Below are 15708 nucleotides of genomic sequence, written 5' to 3'. Positions count from 1 at the left end.
TCCATGGGAGGACCATTCTTTTTTAGGGGCTCAGTGGTTCCCAGAATGGGGTAGGGTCTCCTTGGGGTCTAGATCGTAGTTCTATCACCCTCAGCTTGGAGTGGGAAGACAGGAGGTGGTTTGGGGGATCAAACCCTAGGCCTAATTTTCCTTAGGAAAAGCACCGGAAGGACACACATAAACTGTTTTTTGGAGTCTTGAGTCCTCTCTTCAGGAGGGACACGGTAGGTAAACTGAAAGTTAGTGATTGGGTCTGATTCCTTTACAAGTCCCAGCAAAGGCAGGCACATACTAGGCCCTGTAGGGACTGAGACGATTCCTTTGAAAGTCCCATCACACAGTGAGCACACAAGTAGGTCCCCTAAGGGTCTGGGTGTGTCTTAGGGTCACACAGGCGGGGGGTGGGGGTGGCGGTGGGATGTGAGTGTGGTGGTGCACACTTAGAGTCCCTATTCGGTTTACTCAGTATCCGTGGGAAGGATGCAGGCAGCACTCACGACTAGTTTGATGGGATATTTTTATTGGGTCGCTCCTCCCGGTCCACCCCCAGCGCAGTCCGGATAGGCCAGGCCGGGCACGCGGCCCCCGAAACGGTACGTGTACTTGCGCCCACCGCTCTTGCGCACGATGTCGCGACGGTAGTAGTAGCGCAGGCCTCGGCTCAGTTTCTCGTAGTTCATGCCGGGTTTCCTCTTGCGCTCACCCCACAGCCGCGCCACCTAGGACAGAGGCCCGGCTTAGTCTGAGAGGGCAGGAGGGAGCGGGGCTTGGCCACTGACGGGCGGGGCGGGGGGTGCGGTTTCGGGTACGATCTGGACGCGAGTTAGTCCAGGTGACTCCCCGCGGGGTTGAGAGGAGTACGAGCTGGGGGCGGAGCCAACTACTAGGCAAACAGAATGGCCCGGCTAAATTGAACGGGAGGAGACCGGGGCGGGATTTGGCGCGCCTGGGAGGCTCCCCCACCTCTCTGGGGTCACACAGCTGGAACTCGCGGCTGTTGCCAGTCCAGCGGATGCAGTTGCTACGCTCCCCGTCTCGGAGCAGCTCCAGGAGGAACTGCCACAGCTGAATGGGACCTGCAGAGTGCAGACAGGTGAACACTCAGGCTTCCTAGCCCCAGACCATGTCCCTTCGACGACCCAGCTGTCGGGGCTCCCTCGCTTCGAAGGTCCAGGGGTCCAGGTCCTCCCAACTCGGGGCCCAGAAGTCCAGATCCCCTCCTCCTCGGGGCCCAAAGAGTCCGGATCCCTCCATATAAGGAACCCAAGAATCGGCCTCAGGAAGCCACGCAGCCGAGGCCCCCATCTCGGAAACTTAGAGGAGTTTGGCTGCCACACCTTGGTGACCCAGGCATCCAGACCCTCACCTCTTTCCTCTCACCTAATCCAGGAGCCTAGGTTCTGGTCTCCTGCTCCCTATTAGACTACCAGTGTCTCAGTCCTCTTCTCCCTCAGGACCCACCCTCACCGCCTTTCCCCGGCTCTTAGGTAACTAAGCCCCGCACCTTCCCTGCCAATTTCCCGGGTCCCGCCCTAACGCGCCTAGACCCCGCCTCACTGGAGTCTGGTGGGGCGGACTTCTCACCTCGGTGGTTATTTTTGGGGTAACAAGCCAAGGTTACGCCGCCCGAATGCTGGCTTCGTTCGGAGGACGTGGTGAGATCTGAAGTCTGGTACCCCTTTGAAGAGGTGGTGCAGTCCGTTTGCAGCCCCGAGACCCAGGAGGTGGTATAGTCTGAGCCCGCAGGCCCACCCAACGAAATGGTAGAGTCCGCGCTCGGCTCCCCGCGGAGGCCCTTGCCCCAGTAGGTGGGGCCGTCGAGGCCAATAGAACAGTCCCAGTTGGTGGAGCTGGCGGCGGCCTGGGCGCAGGACCACGAGTTGGTCCCTCCCCCGGAGGTGGTACAGTTCTGGCCCGCGGCCCCCGCAGCACCAGCTAAGGGGGCGGGGCCCAGGCCGGGAGGGGCGGGGCCCAGGGCCTGGAAGACGCCGCTCCAAGGGTCGGAGCCGGTGCACTCCAAGTCTGTCCAGTCTCCCGACCACCGAAGAGCCTGAGGGGCGGGCTCTGTGAGGAGTAACAGACCCCAAGTGAGGGGAGCACAGGTGTCCCGGTCCCCGGCCCCCTCAGGGGTTCTTGGGAGTCTAAGCTCTCAGCCCTGGCGCCCTGGGCTCCCGGATCTAGGCCATGCCATCTCGAGGACACAGGGGTTCCCGTCCTAGCCCCGTTCCCCTCAAAGATCAAAGAGTTTAAACCTCTAGCTACGGTGGAGGACCCTAGTCCCCTCCTTACCCCGCCTCTGCGCACACACTCACCCGCCCCCCATGGAGCTTCTGGGTGCGGTAACGCGGAGCCCCAGTCCGGCTGTGGGAGCCCTGTGAGGGATAAGAACGAGCAGAGTTTAGGGAAGGGTGTGAGCAATGACTAGAGACGCCCCCTCGACCACTCACTCACCCAGCAGTCTTTATTTGTCAGGGACTGAGTTATTGCCCCCAGCCCCTACTCACTCACACCTAGAACTCAGGACCCTGGCCTCGTCCTCTTTCAACCTCAGGACTTCAAGCCAGCAGCCCTCTCCCCCTTCAGCCTCAGGAGTCCAGGCACGCCCCCTTCCTCCCTCAGACCCAGGAGCCCAGCCTCTCACCTTCCTCAGCTCCCAGGAGTCCCAGCCCACAGTCACCTTTCCAGCGTGTCTCCGCTATCAGCGTGTCCCCGGGGAGCGCCAGTTCGGGGAAATAGAAGCCGAGTTCAGCTCCTTCTGCAGGCAATGAGGCGGGTAGGGCCGGGTCGGGGTCAGCGGAGGCCCCCATCTGTGCACCCTCCCCTCACAAGGACTCAGCCCCAGCAGCCTACCCAGCCCTGACAGCCTGTTCCCTGGGGGCACTTCCTGTGGAGACGCTTCATCCCAGTTCCAGATGTCCATGGATGCTCCTTGTGAATGTTCTGGACAGGGGAAAAAAAGGGGGTAAGGGGTGAGCTGGTGACACTTAGGGACCCTGGAGTCTGGGCCCCAGCTCTTGCTTCCCTCAGACCCAGGAGTCCGGGCCTTTTGCTCCCTCCTTCCCCAGGACCCTGGAATCTTGGCCTCCCGTGTCCCTTTTCTCAGACTAGGAGTAAGGGACCTCAGCCCTCTCCTCCCTCAGACCCAGGAGTCCAGGGCCCCAGACATTCAGTCCCCAGTTCATGGCTCACCTCTGGCGGGTTTCTCTGTCCCCGGCCAGGGGTCTCAGCCCCATTTCATACCATGTACCCCCTCCCCTGGGGGCCTGGGCAGGGGGGAATTTTCCGAGACGTCAGAGCCGGGGGTCGCAGCCGGGTCGAGTTGCAGGGCCCGGGGCGGGGCCAAGCGCCCCCCGCCCACCCCCACCCCTCAGGGATGGCCGCCTGCCTCCTGATAGCTACAACTGTCCTGCTGCAGGGGTGGCTTGGACTTGGGACAGGAGCTTGGGGAACGGCGGGCTGTGAGAGACCCGGGGTGCGGAGGCGTGTTTACGGGGTGATGGGGGTGGAGCGGGGGGGGGTTGGGTGGCCAGGTTTTCCGTCTTGGGGACTTGATCCTACGACATGGGGGGTAGGGGGGAGGGCCTGGGGTCAGCTAGGCTGCGCCAGGCTTATCTGCAACAGGAAGGGGGATTTCCGGCCAGACCCCAGGTCCGCCAACGTCACAATCTGTGGGGGGACTGCGAGGCGGGGTGGAGGAATATGGTTGGGGGAGGCCGACCCAGGATCCCCTTCGAGGGCTTTGAGGACGTTCTGGGGCTGCTTTTGAGGAGTGTCAATCATGATAACACATCAACAATGTAAACAATAACCAGAGTAATTCTAATAGCTAAGTTATTGAGGGCTCACTGCATGCCACCAACTGTACCAGGGGCCTTCATTTAATCCTTTTCTGAGGTAAGTACTAGTCTTCGTTTTATGAAAAGGGAAATTGAAGCGGACTTCCTTTCACTTCTCTTCATCTCCAGAATCCTATGCTGTAATAGTTTGAGACAAATGGGGGAAATTTGAGCATGAACTGAATATGAGGTATAGAATTATTCATTTTCTGAGATATGATTATGGTCTGAAAGATGTCTCTATAAGGAAATGAACACATATTCAGGGGTGAAGTATTACTTGTTTCAAATGATTCAGCAAAAAAAAACCCAACCCACCCAGGGGCGCCTGGGTGGCTCAGTTGGTTGGGCGACTGCCTTCCGCTCAGGTCATGATCCTGGAGTCCCGGGATCGAGTCCTGCATCGGGCTCCCTGCTCAGCAGGGAGTCTGCTTCTCCCTCTGACCCTCCCCCCTCTCATGTGCTCTCTCTCATTCTCTCTCTCAAATAAATAAATAAAATCTTAAAAAAAAAACAAAAAACCCAACCCACCTGTATACGTGTAACATATACATACATGCAATAGTTGGGACATAATTATACTAAAAAATTATTTATCCAAAACTTCAAATATAACCTAGGTCTCCTGTATTTTTTTTTTTAAGTTTTGTTTATTTATTGGAGAGAGAAAGAGAGAGAATGCGAGCAGGGGGAGGGGCAGAGGAAGAGGGGGAGAGAGAAGCAGAATCCCCGCTGAGCGCTGAGCACAGAGCCCAAGTGGGGGCTCGATCTCACAACCCTGAGACCATGACCTGAGCCAAAATCAAGAGTTGATGCTTAACTGACTGAGCCACCCAGGTGCCCCTGTCCTGTAATTTTATTTCCTAAATCTGGTAACCCTAAACCTAGGTAGCTTGGCTTAGAGCCTGTGGTTGTACCCATCCTGCTGTATGTATTAGTAAGTATTTACCATTAAAAAGAACCTCTTTGATATGGGCATTTTCCAGTATTCACCCTGCCTGACCATTAACCACCTGCCATTCTGGGGGTGGGAGGACGGGGTGTGGGCACTGCTCTTCTGTTCATGTTACATTAGGGAAACTGGGCCTTAGGAGGGAGAGGCACTTAATGGGTCACAGAGTGGGCAAGTGGGGAGTGCTGGGATTGACCTCAGCATTGGGGGAGCAAAGAGCCCCCAGGCATCACTGCTCCACCATCCATCCAACCCAGGGGCCTGCAGGGTGTCCTGCTGATCCCCATCAGGCCCCAGGCCTCCTCTCCCTGAAGCTGGCCTTTCTCCTGTGTGTGTGTGTCTGTCCATGGCTCTCTGCCCAAGTTAGTGTCCCTGGCTCTGGGTCTCTGTTGCACCAGGCCTGACTCCAGTGAGGCCTTGTGAGGCCATGTCACCCTCCCCATCTCTCTCCCTACTTCCTTATCTCTCCGTCCCCATTTCTCTCTTTGGGTTTTCTCCCCATGTCCCTTCCCATTGTACTGCCTTCACCTGCAGTTCTCACCTCTCCATCTTTGTCTCCCTCCCCATCTCTCCATCTCCTGCTTGCTACATCTCTTCATCTCTGTCCATCCGTCTCTCAACCCCGCCGTTGAGCTTTCTCTCCCTTTCCTCAGGAGGACTTAAGTGCACACATTTAAAAGCTTCCTTTCGGAGATAAACTGTAAGAGACTCTTAATCATAGGAAACAAACTGAAGGGTTGCTGGAGTGGAGGGGGGTTGGAGGGATGGGGTAACTGAGTGATAGACATTAAGAAGGGCACATGATGTAATGAGCCCTGGGTGTTATATAAGACTGATGAATCACTGACCTCTACCTCTGAAACCAATAATATATTATATGTTAATTAATTGAATTTAAATTAAAACAAACAAAAGGTTCCTTCCTGCAATCATTCCCTCTTCCCATCTCCTCCCTTGTCCTGTGACTGAAGTGAGCAGGGGGGGTTCAGAGCAGGAAGGGCTAGTGATGTGGGGGTAGGGATTGAGGGTCTTGGGGCTGGGTAGTCTAGCCCGGGTGGCAGGGGGCTGAAGGGCACTTCCTGTGAGGGAGGGAGGCCCTCACCCTTCTAACCAGACTGGAAAATGTGACGTCAGAGAGGGAGCAGTAAGGGAGGAAGGCGGGAACAGAGGAAATTTGACACCTCTCCCGGGCGACCAGCTTCCCAGAGAGGTCTTGGCATTGTTTCCTTCTTCCTCCCATGCCCCCTCTCAACCCAGGGTTCTGCTGGCTCTGCCCTGGGAGACCCTCATCCCCTCCCCACGCTTGAACCACGCAGTCTCTCTCCTCTGCTTGGTACCTGCCCCTGCCTCCTTCAGGCCTCTAGTCCACAGCATGGCCGTGTCAGGGCTCTTTCTAAAGTGCAAATCTGATGCCAATCCCCTGTTTGAACTTGGTTCCAGCTTCTCAGGGCTTACTGCTGCCTTCAGGGTAAAGTCTAAGCTCTTAGTGTAGTGTTCAAGATCCTGCTTGGACACTTCTTCAGACAGGCAGTGTCAAGCTTAGGGCTGGGAAAAGAGAGGCGGGAGAGATCCATAGATGCAGAGAGAGAATAGAGACTCAGAGACAAGAAACAGAGGGGCACTCACAGAGACACTCACAAGGAAACAGACACAGAGAAGCACTCGAGGGAGTCCACACAGACATAAGGCAAGAGAATGCGGCTGGGGTTTGGCAGAGTGAAGAAACTGGGAAACAGTCTCAGAGATGCAGAGGGTGAGAACTGCAGAGACTGGGAGAGAATAACAGGAAGAGCATGAGACAGACTCAGAAGTGGCCAGTTCCTTCAGGAAGCCCTCCCCGATTCCCAGGTCAGCACCCTGGGCTCCGCATCCCAACTCTGACCACTCCGTGTGGCAACGGGCCTATCTGCCGCCACTGGACCATGAGCTCTGAGGGAACAGAATCCAGGACTATTTCAGTCACCATGCCCCCAGCACTGGTGAGGCCTTTGGTGACTTTGCTGCATGGATGAAAGCCTGGAAAGCTGTGACCTCCAGAAGGGCAGGGCCCAGAAGACTCCCTACCTTGGTACTGAGAATACAGGCTGGAGTCAGAAGATAACTGGACTGAGTCTCGGCTAGGTTTTGGCCTAGCTATAGCCTCTGCTTTCTCCTCTGTGGAATGGGCTGCACTCAGCATGCACGTAAAAGAGGCTTCAGGAAGATGTGATGGGCGCACAGTAGGGATGGAAAAATGCCCATCTGCATGTTTGTCTAGGTAAACTTTTAAAGCCCCACACTATTTACTATTCCCAGATTGGGGGATGTCAAGCCCTGCTCCCCAAAGAGTGCTTCCAAGCCCAGCCAGGGACGGAAATAACGTAAATTTATTGAAACTGGATTTGGGGAAGGTGGGTGGGTGGATAGTTGGGGATCTTCCAAAGATCTGGGAGAAGAGCCAGCGCCCGGCCAGGAGGGAGCGGGTGCCTGGCCACAGACCCTATCTCAGGCCCAGTTTCTTCTTCTCCTTCTGCTTCTTGCGTACCACATCCAGGTTCCGGTCCTTCCACATACTCTTGCGCAGCTTGATGGGGCGTGAGCCCACATACTTCCCTGTGGGAATGGAGGGTTCAAGGTCAGACTAGAGGTCAGACTTAGGCCTGATGCTGGTCACACCCACGGTCCCTGAGAGAGGCCTTACCCACCGTTCATCTCACGCATGGCGCGCACGTAGTCACTGGGGTCCTTAAAGCTGACAAAGCCATAGCCCTTGGTCTTGCCTGTGCGCTTGTCTCGGATCACCTTAGCCTTAAGGAAGGATGGGAAGCGGCTGAAGGCGCGTGCCAAGATGTCATCATTTACTTCATTGCCCAAATCCCCACAGAAGATCCGGAAGTCATCTGGGGTTGGGAAAGAGGAGGTCAGAAGATATAGAAGTCTGGCCCTGTGTCTGCCTTATTTAAATAGCCCCCCTGCTCTGGAGGCATCCCCCAAACCCTCCTCCCTCTGTATCCCCAGCAGTCTCAGGCTGGGGCCCTCTCCATAATAACAGCCAACATCTGTATGGTATTTACCCTGTGCTAGGCTCTTGGCTAAGTACTCGCGAGGTTTTAACACATCTGGAACTCCCAATGGCCCTTTTACCCCAAGGCACAGAGAAGTCATGTTACCTGCCCGAAGTTACTCAACCAGGTAGTGGCCGAGCTAGGACAAGAACTTAGGCACCTGGCTCCAGAGTCTTCACTTTTAACTACCTGCACTGCCTTTCCGCACCCCAGGGCCATCTCGCCCATTGCCATAATGAAGGCTCCTCTGTCCTAGCCCTGGCCTCTCCTCTGAGCCCCTCGCATCCCTTGGTCTCCTGGACAGCTCCCCATGGATATCCCCAAAGCTCCTAACACCCGTTTGCTTTCTCTGCAAAGCCCACCCTAATTCCCCGAAACATGAACACGCTGTCTGATCCCTCTCCAAGGCTGACCTCAGCTGCCATTCCCGAGCATATCCCCCGGGCTGGGCCTGAGCCAGACCAAACACACTCAAGCCCAAAGCATCCCTTCCCTGACAAGGCACATGCTATTATTATCCCCTTGCTGGAGTGAGGAAAGGAGGATAGAAAGGCTAAGCGACTTGCCCAAGGTCACAGAACTAGGGTCTACAGCCTGCACTGACCACATCTAGGCTGACACTGCCATGCCCTGGCTTGGGGCAGGTAGACGTCAGGTCTGCTTCCTCAGCCAGCACTGTGGCTGCCCCACAGCTTCTGTGGTGATTAACGACACTCTCCCGGAACAAGTTAGACCGCCCTCAGAGGAAATGGTCTGGTAAACTCAGAGGGAGGGGTCTTCTACAAAACAACTGGGCTGGACACTTCAAAAAACTGTTATACACAAGACAAAGCGGTAGGAGGGAGACCATTCTTATTAAAAGATAATCTAGAGGGCACCTGGGTGGCTCAGTTGGTTAAGCGACTGCCTTTGGCTCAGGTCATGATCCTGGAGTCCCGGGATCGAGTCCCGCATTGGGCTCCCTGCTCGGTGGGGAGTCTGCTTCTCCCTCTGACCCTCCCCCATCTCATGCTCTCTCTCACATAAATAAATAAAATCTTAAAAAAAAAAAAAGATAATCTAAAGACTGAAAACTGCATGCATCCTGATTCACAGGAAAAGATGGCTGTAACAGATGGTTTAGGGACAACTGGGAAAACTTAAACATAAAGGGAATATGAGATACCATAGAATGACCATTCATTTTCTTAGGAATGTTAATGATATTATGATATAAAAGAGACTGTCACTTTTCTTTTTCTTTTTTTTTTTTTTTTAAGATTTTATTTATTTATTTGACAGAGAGAGACACAGCGAGAGAGGGAACACAAGCAGGCGGAGTGGGAGAGGGAGAAGCAGGCTTCCCGCCGAGCAGGGAGCCCGATGCGGGGCTCGATCCCAGGACCCTGGGATCATGACCTGAGCTGAAGGCAGACGCTTAACGACTGAGCCACCCAGGTGCCCCTAGACCGTCACTTTTCTTAGGAGATGAATGCGGAGGTATTTAGGAGGGAAGTGATAACTTCATTTATAACTTGCTCCAAATGACTGAGCAAAATCCAGAAAAACCATACATACACATAGAAGGATAAAGTGAATACAGCAAAATGTCAATTGCTGAATCTAGGTGCTGGATATACATGGCTGTTCTCTGTGCAATTCAGTGTTAAAAAAATTTTTTTTAAGATTATATTTATTTATTTGACAGAGAAAGAGCACACCACACACAAGCAGGGGGAGTGGCAGGCAGAGGGAGAGGGAGAAGTCGACACCCCACTGAGCAGAGAGCCCGATATGGGGCTGGATCCCAGGACCCTGGGATCATGACCTGAGCCAAAGGCAGATGCTTAACTGACAGAGCCACCCAGGCGCCCCCAGTATTTAAAATTTTTCATAAGAAGCTGAGAGAAAAAAAATGCTCTTTTACCTTTAGCAAGCCAGGCCTCTCATGAATAAAACAGAGTTCAGAAAGTCCTAGGTGCCAATTGCCTCTACCACATTCTGTTCAGTGGTTAGGTGAGGGCCTGCCCCTCAGAGCCATAGTCTAGCCCTCCACCATGTAGGCAAATAACAGGGCCTGCCCTATAGAGAGGCGGCAGTTGTGGAGTGACCTGGTTTACCTTCCCTGTGTCTGCCCCAAGGAGGAGACCTTGGTGCGTCCTTGACTGAGCAATGCCTGGCCCTGCACTTGGGCCCCCTTACCTGCATCCCACTCCAGCAGGCTGGGGTCCTCCCAGCTGCTCCCAGCTGCTGTGCGAATGCACCGTTTCAATTTCTCTGGCTTTCCTTTCTTTTTGTCCTCACCCAAGGGCTCTGGGACCTGTAGAGGAAGGGGGATGGGGGGCAAAGGGCTTGGACCCATGTGTCCCTTTCAGGCTCCCCCACCTGCCTATGCCCCTCACTCTCCTGCTTCCATAATTAAAGAACTGGATGTACTTCTGAATGTGAGGTACCTGTGTCTGCCTCCTTCTCTCCCATGTCCTCCCAGCCCCTCCAATTTCCTGGGTCCCTCCTCCCTCCATCAGTAGAGGGCTACATGTGTTTCTGGATGTGGAAGGCCATGCGTTCTTGTCTGCCCTCCCCGCCCTTTCTACCTGCCTTCTCCCCGACTGCTATGCTCCCTGCTTACCTCAAGAGCCATGAGGCCAGGGGGTGGCTCAGGCCGTGGGGGCCGGGGTCGTGGACGCAGGGACAGGAGCTCAGGAATGCGCAGTGGGGGCAGTAGGCCTCGTACAACTTCCAGTGGGAGGGGCAGGGGTTCAGGCTCAGGCAAAGGCATGGCCAGGGCCAATGGCAGGCTGGGCCCAATGACCGCAGGGCCAGTGGGGGCACCTCCTGCCCCAACAGCCACCGCTGCGCTAGCCTCCTCCAGCCCGGCTGCTGCCGCCACCACTGCCTCTTCCTTCTCTTTCAGGCCCAACCCCAGGCCCAGCCCCAGCTCTCGAGGTGTTGCTGGCTCCTCCTGTGGGCAAGGGGAGACAAAGAAGAGCGCCCTTTCAGAGGCTCAGACCTTACTCTCATCCTGTACAACAAAGCAAGGGCCTGAGGCCAGAGAACAGACGAGACACCTAGACAGAGAAAGGAGTCTCTGGTCAGAGACAGACACAGGGACAAAGATACCAGGACAGAAAAATAGAGAGGGACAATCAAAAGAAAAATAGAGATACAGGGACAGAAACAACCCACGGCCTGTGTTTCTCTCTCTACTTTCCTCACAAAAAGAAACAAAAACAGATTAGGCACAAAAAGAAATAGAGACTGAGACAGAGTCCGAGAGTGAGAAGGCAGACTTAGACATGGCCCATCAAGCCAGGATTGAGCATCTCCCCACCCTTCACACCTCTGTCCATGAGCTCCCTGTCCACACTTACCAGGGGAGGTCTCAGGGCAGCCATGGAGCCCAGGGGGGGCCCTGGGGCCCGAGCCATCGGTGGCAGCATCATAGGTGGTCCGGGGGGGCCAGGCAGAGGGGGGCCCACAAGGGCCTGGTGAGGGGGCCGCAGGGCCATAGGGCGGGGACCACCTGCTGCAGAAGAAAGAGCAGAATCTGTCAGGGTGTTAGTGGGGGAGTTGGAGGGCTTAGGGGGGAAGTTATGTGGCAGAGATGATGACCCTGGCCCCCTCACCTGCTCTCTGTAGCACGTGGGGGACGAAGGCCGGACGCAGGATAGGGGCCCTCTGGGGGGCCACAGCTGTGGGAGAGAGAGATGGGGGTGTGTGTCATGGGGGACCGGGGCACTTGAGGTGAGGTGTGTGTGTGTGTGGGTACTCTCAGCATCCAAGAGATCCTGGAGAAGAGTCTGGGGAACCTTCTGGGAGATACAGAGTCTTTCCATTTGTTCATTCAGCAAAAATTTACCACTGAGCATCTCCTCTGGGTCTGTCCCTTTCCTGGACAATACTAGGGACACACTGAAAGACCCAAGGCTCTCAGGGAGCTCCTGGTCCCGGACAGGAGGGAACAGACCCATCATCAGAGAGTGACAGCCCAGAGTGATCAGGGCCAGGATGGGGTAAAGCCCAGGTAGGGTGATTGGAACTAGGAGGGGGAAGCCTGGGGAGTGGGGGGAGCCCAAAGGAGCCCTCTGACCTAGCCAGGGTGGCTAGAGGCTTCCTGGAGAAACAGACCTGTGAGCTGAAACCTAAAGGATAATAAAGACCCAACTGCCTTTGGTCAGGCAAAGGGTGACTAGAAAGACAACTGGCAAGGGGCACATTTACAAATAAAATTTTTTCCCAGTTCAGTTTAGTATAATTTTAATAGCAGAAGTTGAAATTTGGAGAGCATCATAAGAGAATGGTCAAAAGGTCAGTAGGCATCCAAGCATAGCATTGTTGGCTGGACCATGGATGTCCTCCTGAGGACAGCAGGGAGCCACAGCAGGGCTGGAAGCTGGGCAGTGTGACCAGGTCAGATGTGCATTTTGATCAAGACCATACTAAAGAATAAAAGATGTTGAGATTTCTCAGACATCAGATAAAAAACGTATAACAGGAATTAAGTAACACAATCAGCAAGTTTGATCTAATAGAGATTGTACCAGAACTTTACAGAACATGTATTCTTTTCATACATATAAGGAAGTAGTGTCACAAAAATTGACCGTGTGTATAAAGGTCACCTTGACAACAAAAAGTAAGAATGACCTGTGGAGAGGACAGATCTTAGTTAACTTGATTCTGATTTAGTTAATAGGCTTTGGAAGATTACAGTTGGGTGACAGTGAGCAGGGGAGAAAAGGGAGGTCAACAAGAACACTGTGGGCATATTCTAGTAATGCTTAGGGCTCCTGAGGAGTATATGGGGGATCTCTCTGTAAGGGGCCAGGTGATGTAGGGTCTTGACTGCCAGATGAGGAGCTTGGTGCTTATTTGATGGTTTATTTATCCCATCAACAGATAGTACATAATGCTTACAATGTGGCAGGCACCAAGACTTTTGTCCCTCATGGAGCTTGTATTTTAGAGGAAATAAAAGGTGATAACCATAATGAGTAAACTGTATAGCTTGTTACAAGGCATTAAGTGCTATGGAGAAACACAGCAAAGAGTAGGGATTAGGAGTAATGATAAGGGGGTTGGTTTGCAATGATAAGTGAAGCCTTACTAAGGCCAAACTGACAAGTATATGATGAGGTTTGTGCTTTAGAAAGATGGTAATGTCAGAGCGGGGATGAAATGAAGTGGCTGAGTTAGCGCAATGATGTCGGCAAGATGCTGCAGTAGTCAAAACAAGAGTGCTTGGTCAAATGTGGGGTTCCCGGCCCAGACCTACCTGCTCGACGCAGGAACATAGCTTCTCGAGCCTCTGGACTGTCCAGGTGACTCCGATCACCAGGGCCAAAGCCAACTGTTGGAATGGGAAGAGACAAGGATGGTGGGAGGAGCGTCCCAGGCATCCCTTTTTATCACCCTGCCTGATCCCCTGGCTCCCTCTCCTCCACCACTCCTTGCTTACCTGGACCCACAAAAGGAGGGCCACCCACCATGGGAGGAACCACTGTGGCTGCAGCAGCTGCCCGGGCCTCCAGAGTCTGTTGGACCTGTTGGGGAGGAAATTGGGGTGAGTGCCCCCAAGGTGCCCTGGCTGGCTTACCCTGGGAGGCCAAGGGTTTCATTCTTTGCATTCTGTGTGGGGCTGGCTATCTGTCAACCTTAAGTCTAAGTTAAAATGTCACTTTTCAGGGAGGCTTTTGGGATCATACTAGTGAAAGCTGTCCTTAGCCCCTCCCAGTAGCAACTTTTCTTGTTATCCTATTTCATCTTCCTCAATGCATTTAACACTATCTGAAGTTATGTCCTGCCTGTCCTTCTCATCTCCCATGCCTCCACCCTGGTCCAAGCCATCATTAACTCTTGCCTAGATGATTATGGTAGCCTCTTCTTCAGTCTCCTTGACTCTGCCTTAGCCCCCTTCAGTCTGTTCTCCAAACACAGCCATAGTTAGTTAATATCTAAGTTGGACCATATTACCGCTCTGCTCAAGGGCGCCTGGGTGGCTCAGTTGGTTAGGCGACTGCCTTCGGCTCGGGTCATGATCCTGGAGTCTCTGGATCGAGTCCCGCATCGGGCTCCCTGCTCAGCGGGGAGCCTGCTTCTCCCTCTGGCCCTCCCCCCTCTCATGTGCTCTCTCTCATTCTCTCTCTCTCTCAGATAAATAGATAAAATCTTTAAAAAAAAAAAAAAAAATCCTTCAGCAACATCCCATCTCAGAGTAAAAACCAAGGTGTTTATGGTGGCCCACAAGGCACTATCAGGTCTGGTCTCTATCACCTCTCTGTCCTCATCTCCCACTCTCCCTCTTGCACGCTCTACTCTAGCCACACTGTTCTCTCTGCTGTTCCTTGAACATGTCAGGTATGCACCTGTGTCGTGGCTCTTGCACTGGCAGTTCTCTCTGATGGGAATGCTCTTCCCCTAGATATCTCCATGGTTCCCTCCATCATGTCCTTTATATCTTTGCTTAACTGCCACCTCCTCAGAAAGGCTTTCCCTGACCACGCTGATAAACCTCTGCCTTTCTTACTTTAGTTTGACCTGTCTTTCCCCAGTAAAATGTAAACCCCAGAAAGGTAGCGATTGTTTTTCTCTATATTATATTTCTCTATATTGTTATGTGCTTAATGCCTAGAATAGTGCCTAATGCATAGAAGGCACCCAATGATTACTGACAGAATAAACAAGTTTCATTTACTTCTTTTCCTTTTAGTAGTCTCTCTCCACTAGTCATACATAGCTTACTATTAAGCAGGTCAATGTGACTAATGAGATTGAGGAACTATTTAACTTAAATGTAAATTTTAAATAGATACAGAATATCTTTACCATTACAGAAAGTTCTACCAGACAACATGCTCTAGAATATAAGCTCCCAAAGGGCAGAAATATTGTTTGCTTAGTCGTTACTGTGTTCTCAGTGCCTGACACATAAAACATTTGTCATGCTAATCGATAAGTCAACATGTCAATAACTCTCTGTATACAAACACTGCTTTCAAGGCACTGTGCTCTCTTATTTATATGCCTTAGCTCAGCCGTACCTGCTGGTAAGTGTTGGTTGCGATAATTGGGCGGATCACAGGAGCTGCTGGAACCTGCATCGCTTCTACCGTGGGGACCGTGGGCACCGCAGGCACAGCAGTTGGGATGCCGGTTACCGGAGCCCCCAGAACTTCCTGCTCAAACCTAAGGAGGCAAAACCGACACCACAGCTCAGGACCTCGCATTAATTCTGAAACGCTGGGTATACTGCGATAGCGCCTTCACCCCTTCTTACTCCCACCCCCACAATCCCAAAAGTCCCATTTCCCCATGACAGAGCCGCGTCGGGCTAATTTCGGCCTGGAGACTCCAGGGCTCGGTGGCTCTGACTCTGGGACGGCTTTTTATTGCGGGCCTTACAATGCCATCTCCGCCTCCATCTCCTTTAAGCGTTCCTCCCCGCTCTTGCCCGGCATGCCGGCGCCAGGGCCCGGAACCACAGGTCCTCCTGCACCCGGGAGTCCCGGGGCTGGCCCCGCCCCGGCCATCGCTGCTGCCGTCGCTGTCGCCACTTCCACCGCCTCGGCTCAGCGGCCTCGGCCAGTTCCGCGGTCTACTCTCTAATCTTGTCGGGGTTGGCGCCCGTGAATGACGTATCAGTGAAAGCGACGGGCGCTGGTCCATGACATCATACGGAGCGAGGCCAATGAGAATCTGGCCACACCTGGAGGGCCCACCCCGAGGAAGAATATAGACCAATCAGAGTGTCGGAAAAAGGAACCAATGAGGAGCCTGGTTCTAAGTACGTGCAGCTAAGTGAGGCGGCCACGCCTTCATTGGAGGAATAAGGGCTGATGAGAGCGCTGTAAAGTCGTTGGCCCGGTCCCTAAAGAGAAAACTGGACTTTTGAGAGCTC

The 15708-nt window shown here is 53.6% G+C and overlaps 2 protein-coding genes across 4 annotated transcripts; both read right to left on the bottom strand.

Moving 5' to 3' along the window:
* Window positions 1–500: 500 nt before the first annotated feature.
* On the bottom strand, window positions 501–2920 carry ETV2 (ETS variant transcription factor 2). The gene is made up of 6 exons (XM_081807893.1): window positions 2851–2920; window positions 2622–2755; window positions 2313–2372; window positions 1585–2122; window positions 964–1076; window positions 501–719 (listed from the first exon to the last, which is right to left on the bottom strand). The coding sequence occupies exons 1-6, from the start codon at window positions 2918–2920 to the stop codon at window positions 519–521; spliced, it is 1116 nt and encodes a 371-aa protein (XP_081664019.1). The 3' UTR covers window positions 501–518.
* Window positions 2921–7132: 4212 nt separating this feature from the next.
* Window positions 7133–15445, bottom strand: RBM42 (RNA binding motif protein 42). 3 transcript variants are annotated; one of them, XM_031038592.2, is made up of 10 exons: window positions 15213–15445; window positions 14852–14996; window positions 13270–13354; window positions 13087–13161; window positions 11438–11503; window positions 11183–11358; window positions 10441–10773; window positions 10014–10131; window positions 7473–7667; window positions 7133–7380 (listed from the first exon to the last, which is right to left on the bottom strand). In XM_031038592.2, the coding sequence occupies exons 1-10, from the start codon at window positions 15338–15340 to the stop codon at window positions 7268–7270; spliced, it is 1434 nt and encodes a 477-aa protein (XP_030894452.1). In that variant the 5' UTR covers window positions 15341–15445; the 3' UTR covers window positions 7133–7267. The 3 variants fall into 3 exon arrangements, with proteins under 3 accessions (XP_030894452.1, XP_081662875.1, XP_030894454.1); XM_081806749.1 differs by having other exon boundaries at window positions 11183–11337; XM_031038594.2 differs by lacking the exon at window positions 11438–11503 and having other exon boundaries at window positions 11183–11337; window positions 15213–15444.
* Window positions 15446–15708: the final 263 nt, after the last annotated feature.

The sequence above is a fragment of the Leptonychotes weddellii genome, chromosome 16 (genome assembly GCF_054177405.1).
Source record: "Leptonychotes weddellii isolate Sample4059 chromosome 16, ASM5417740v2, whole genome shotgun sequence".
NCBI lineage: Eukaryota > Metazoa > Chordata > Mammalia > Carnivora > Phocidae > Leptonychotes > Leptonychotes weddellii.
This window is presented reverse-complemented; position numbering and strand designations above follow the sequence as displayed.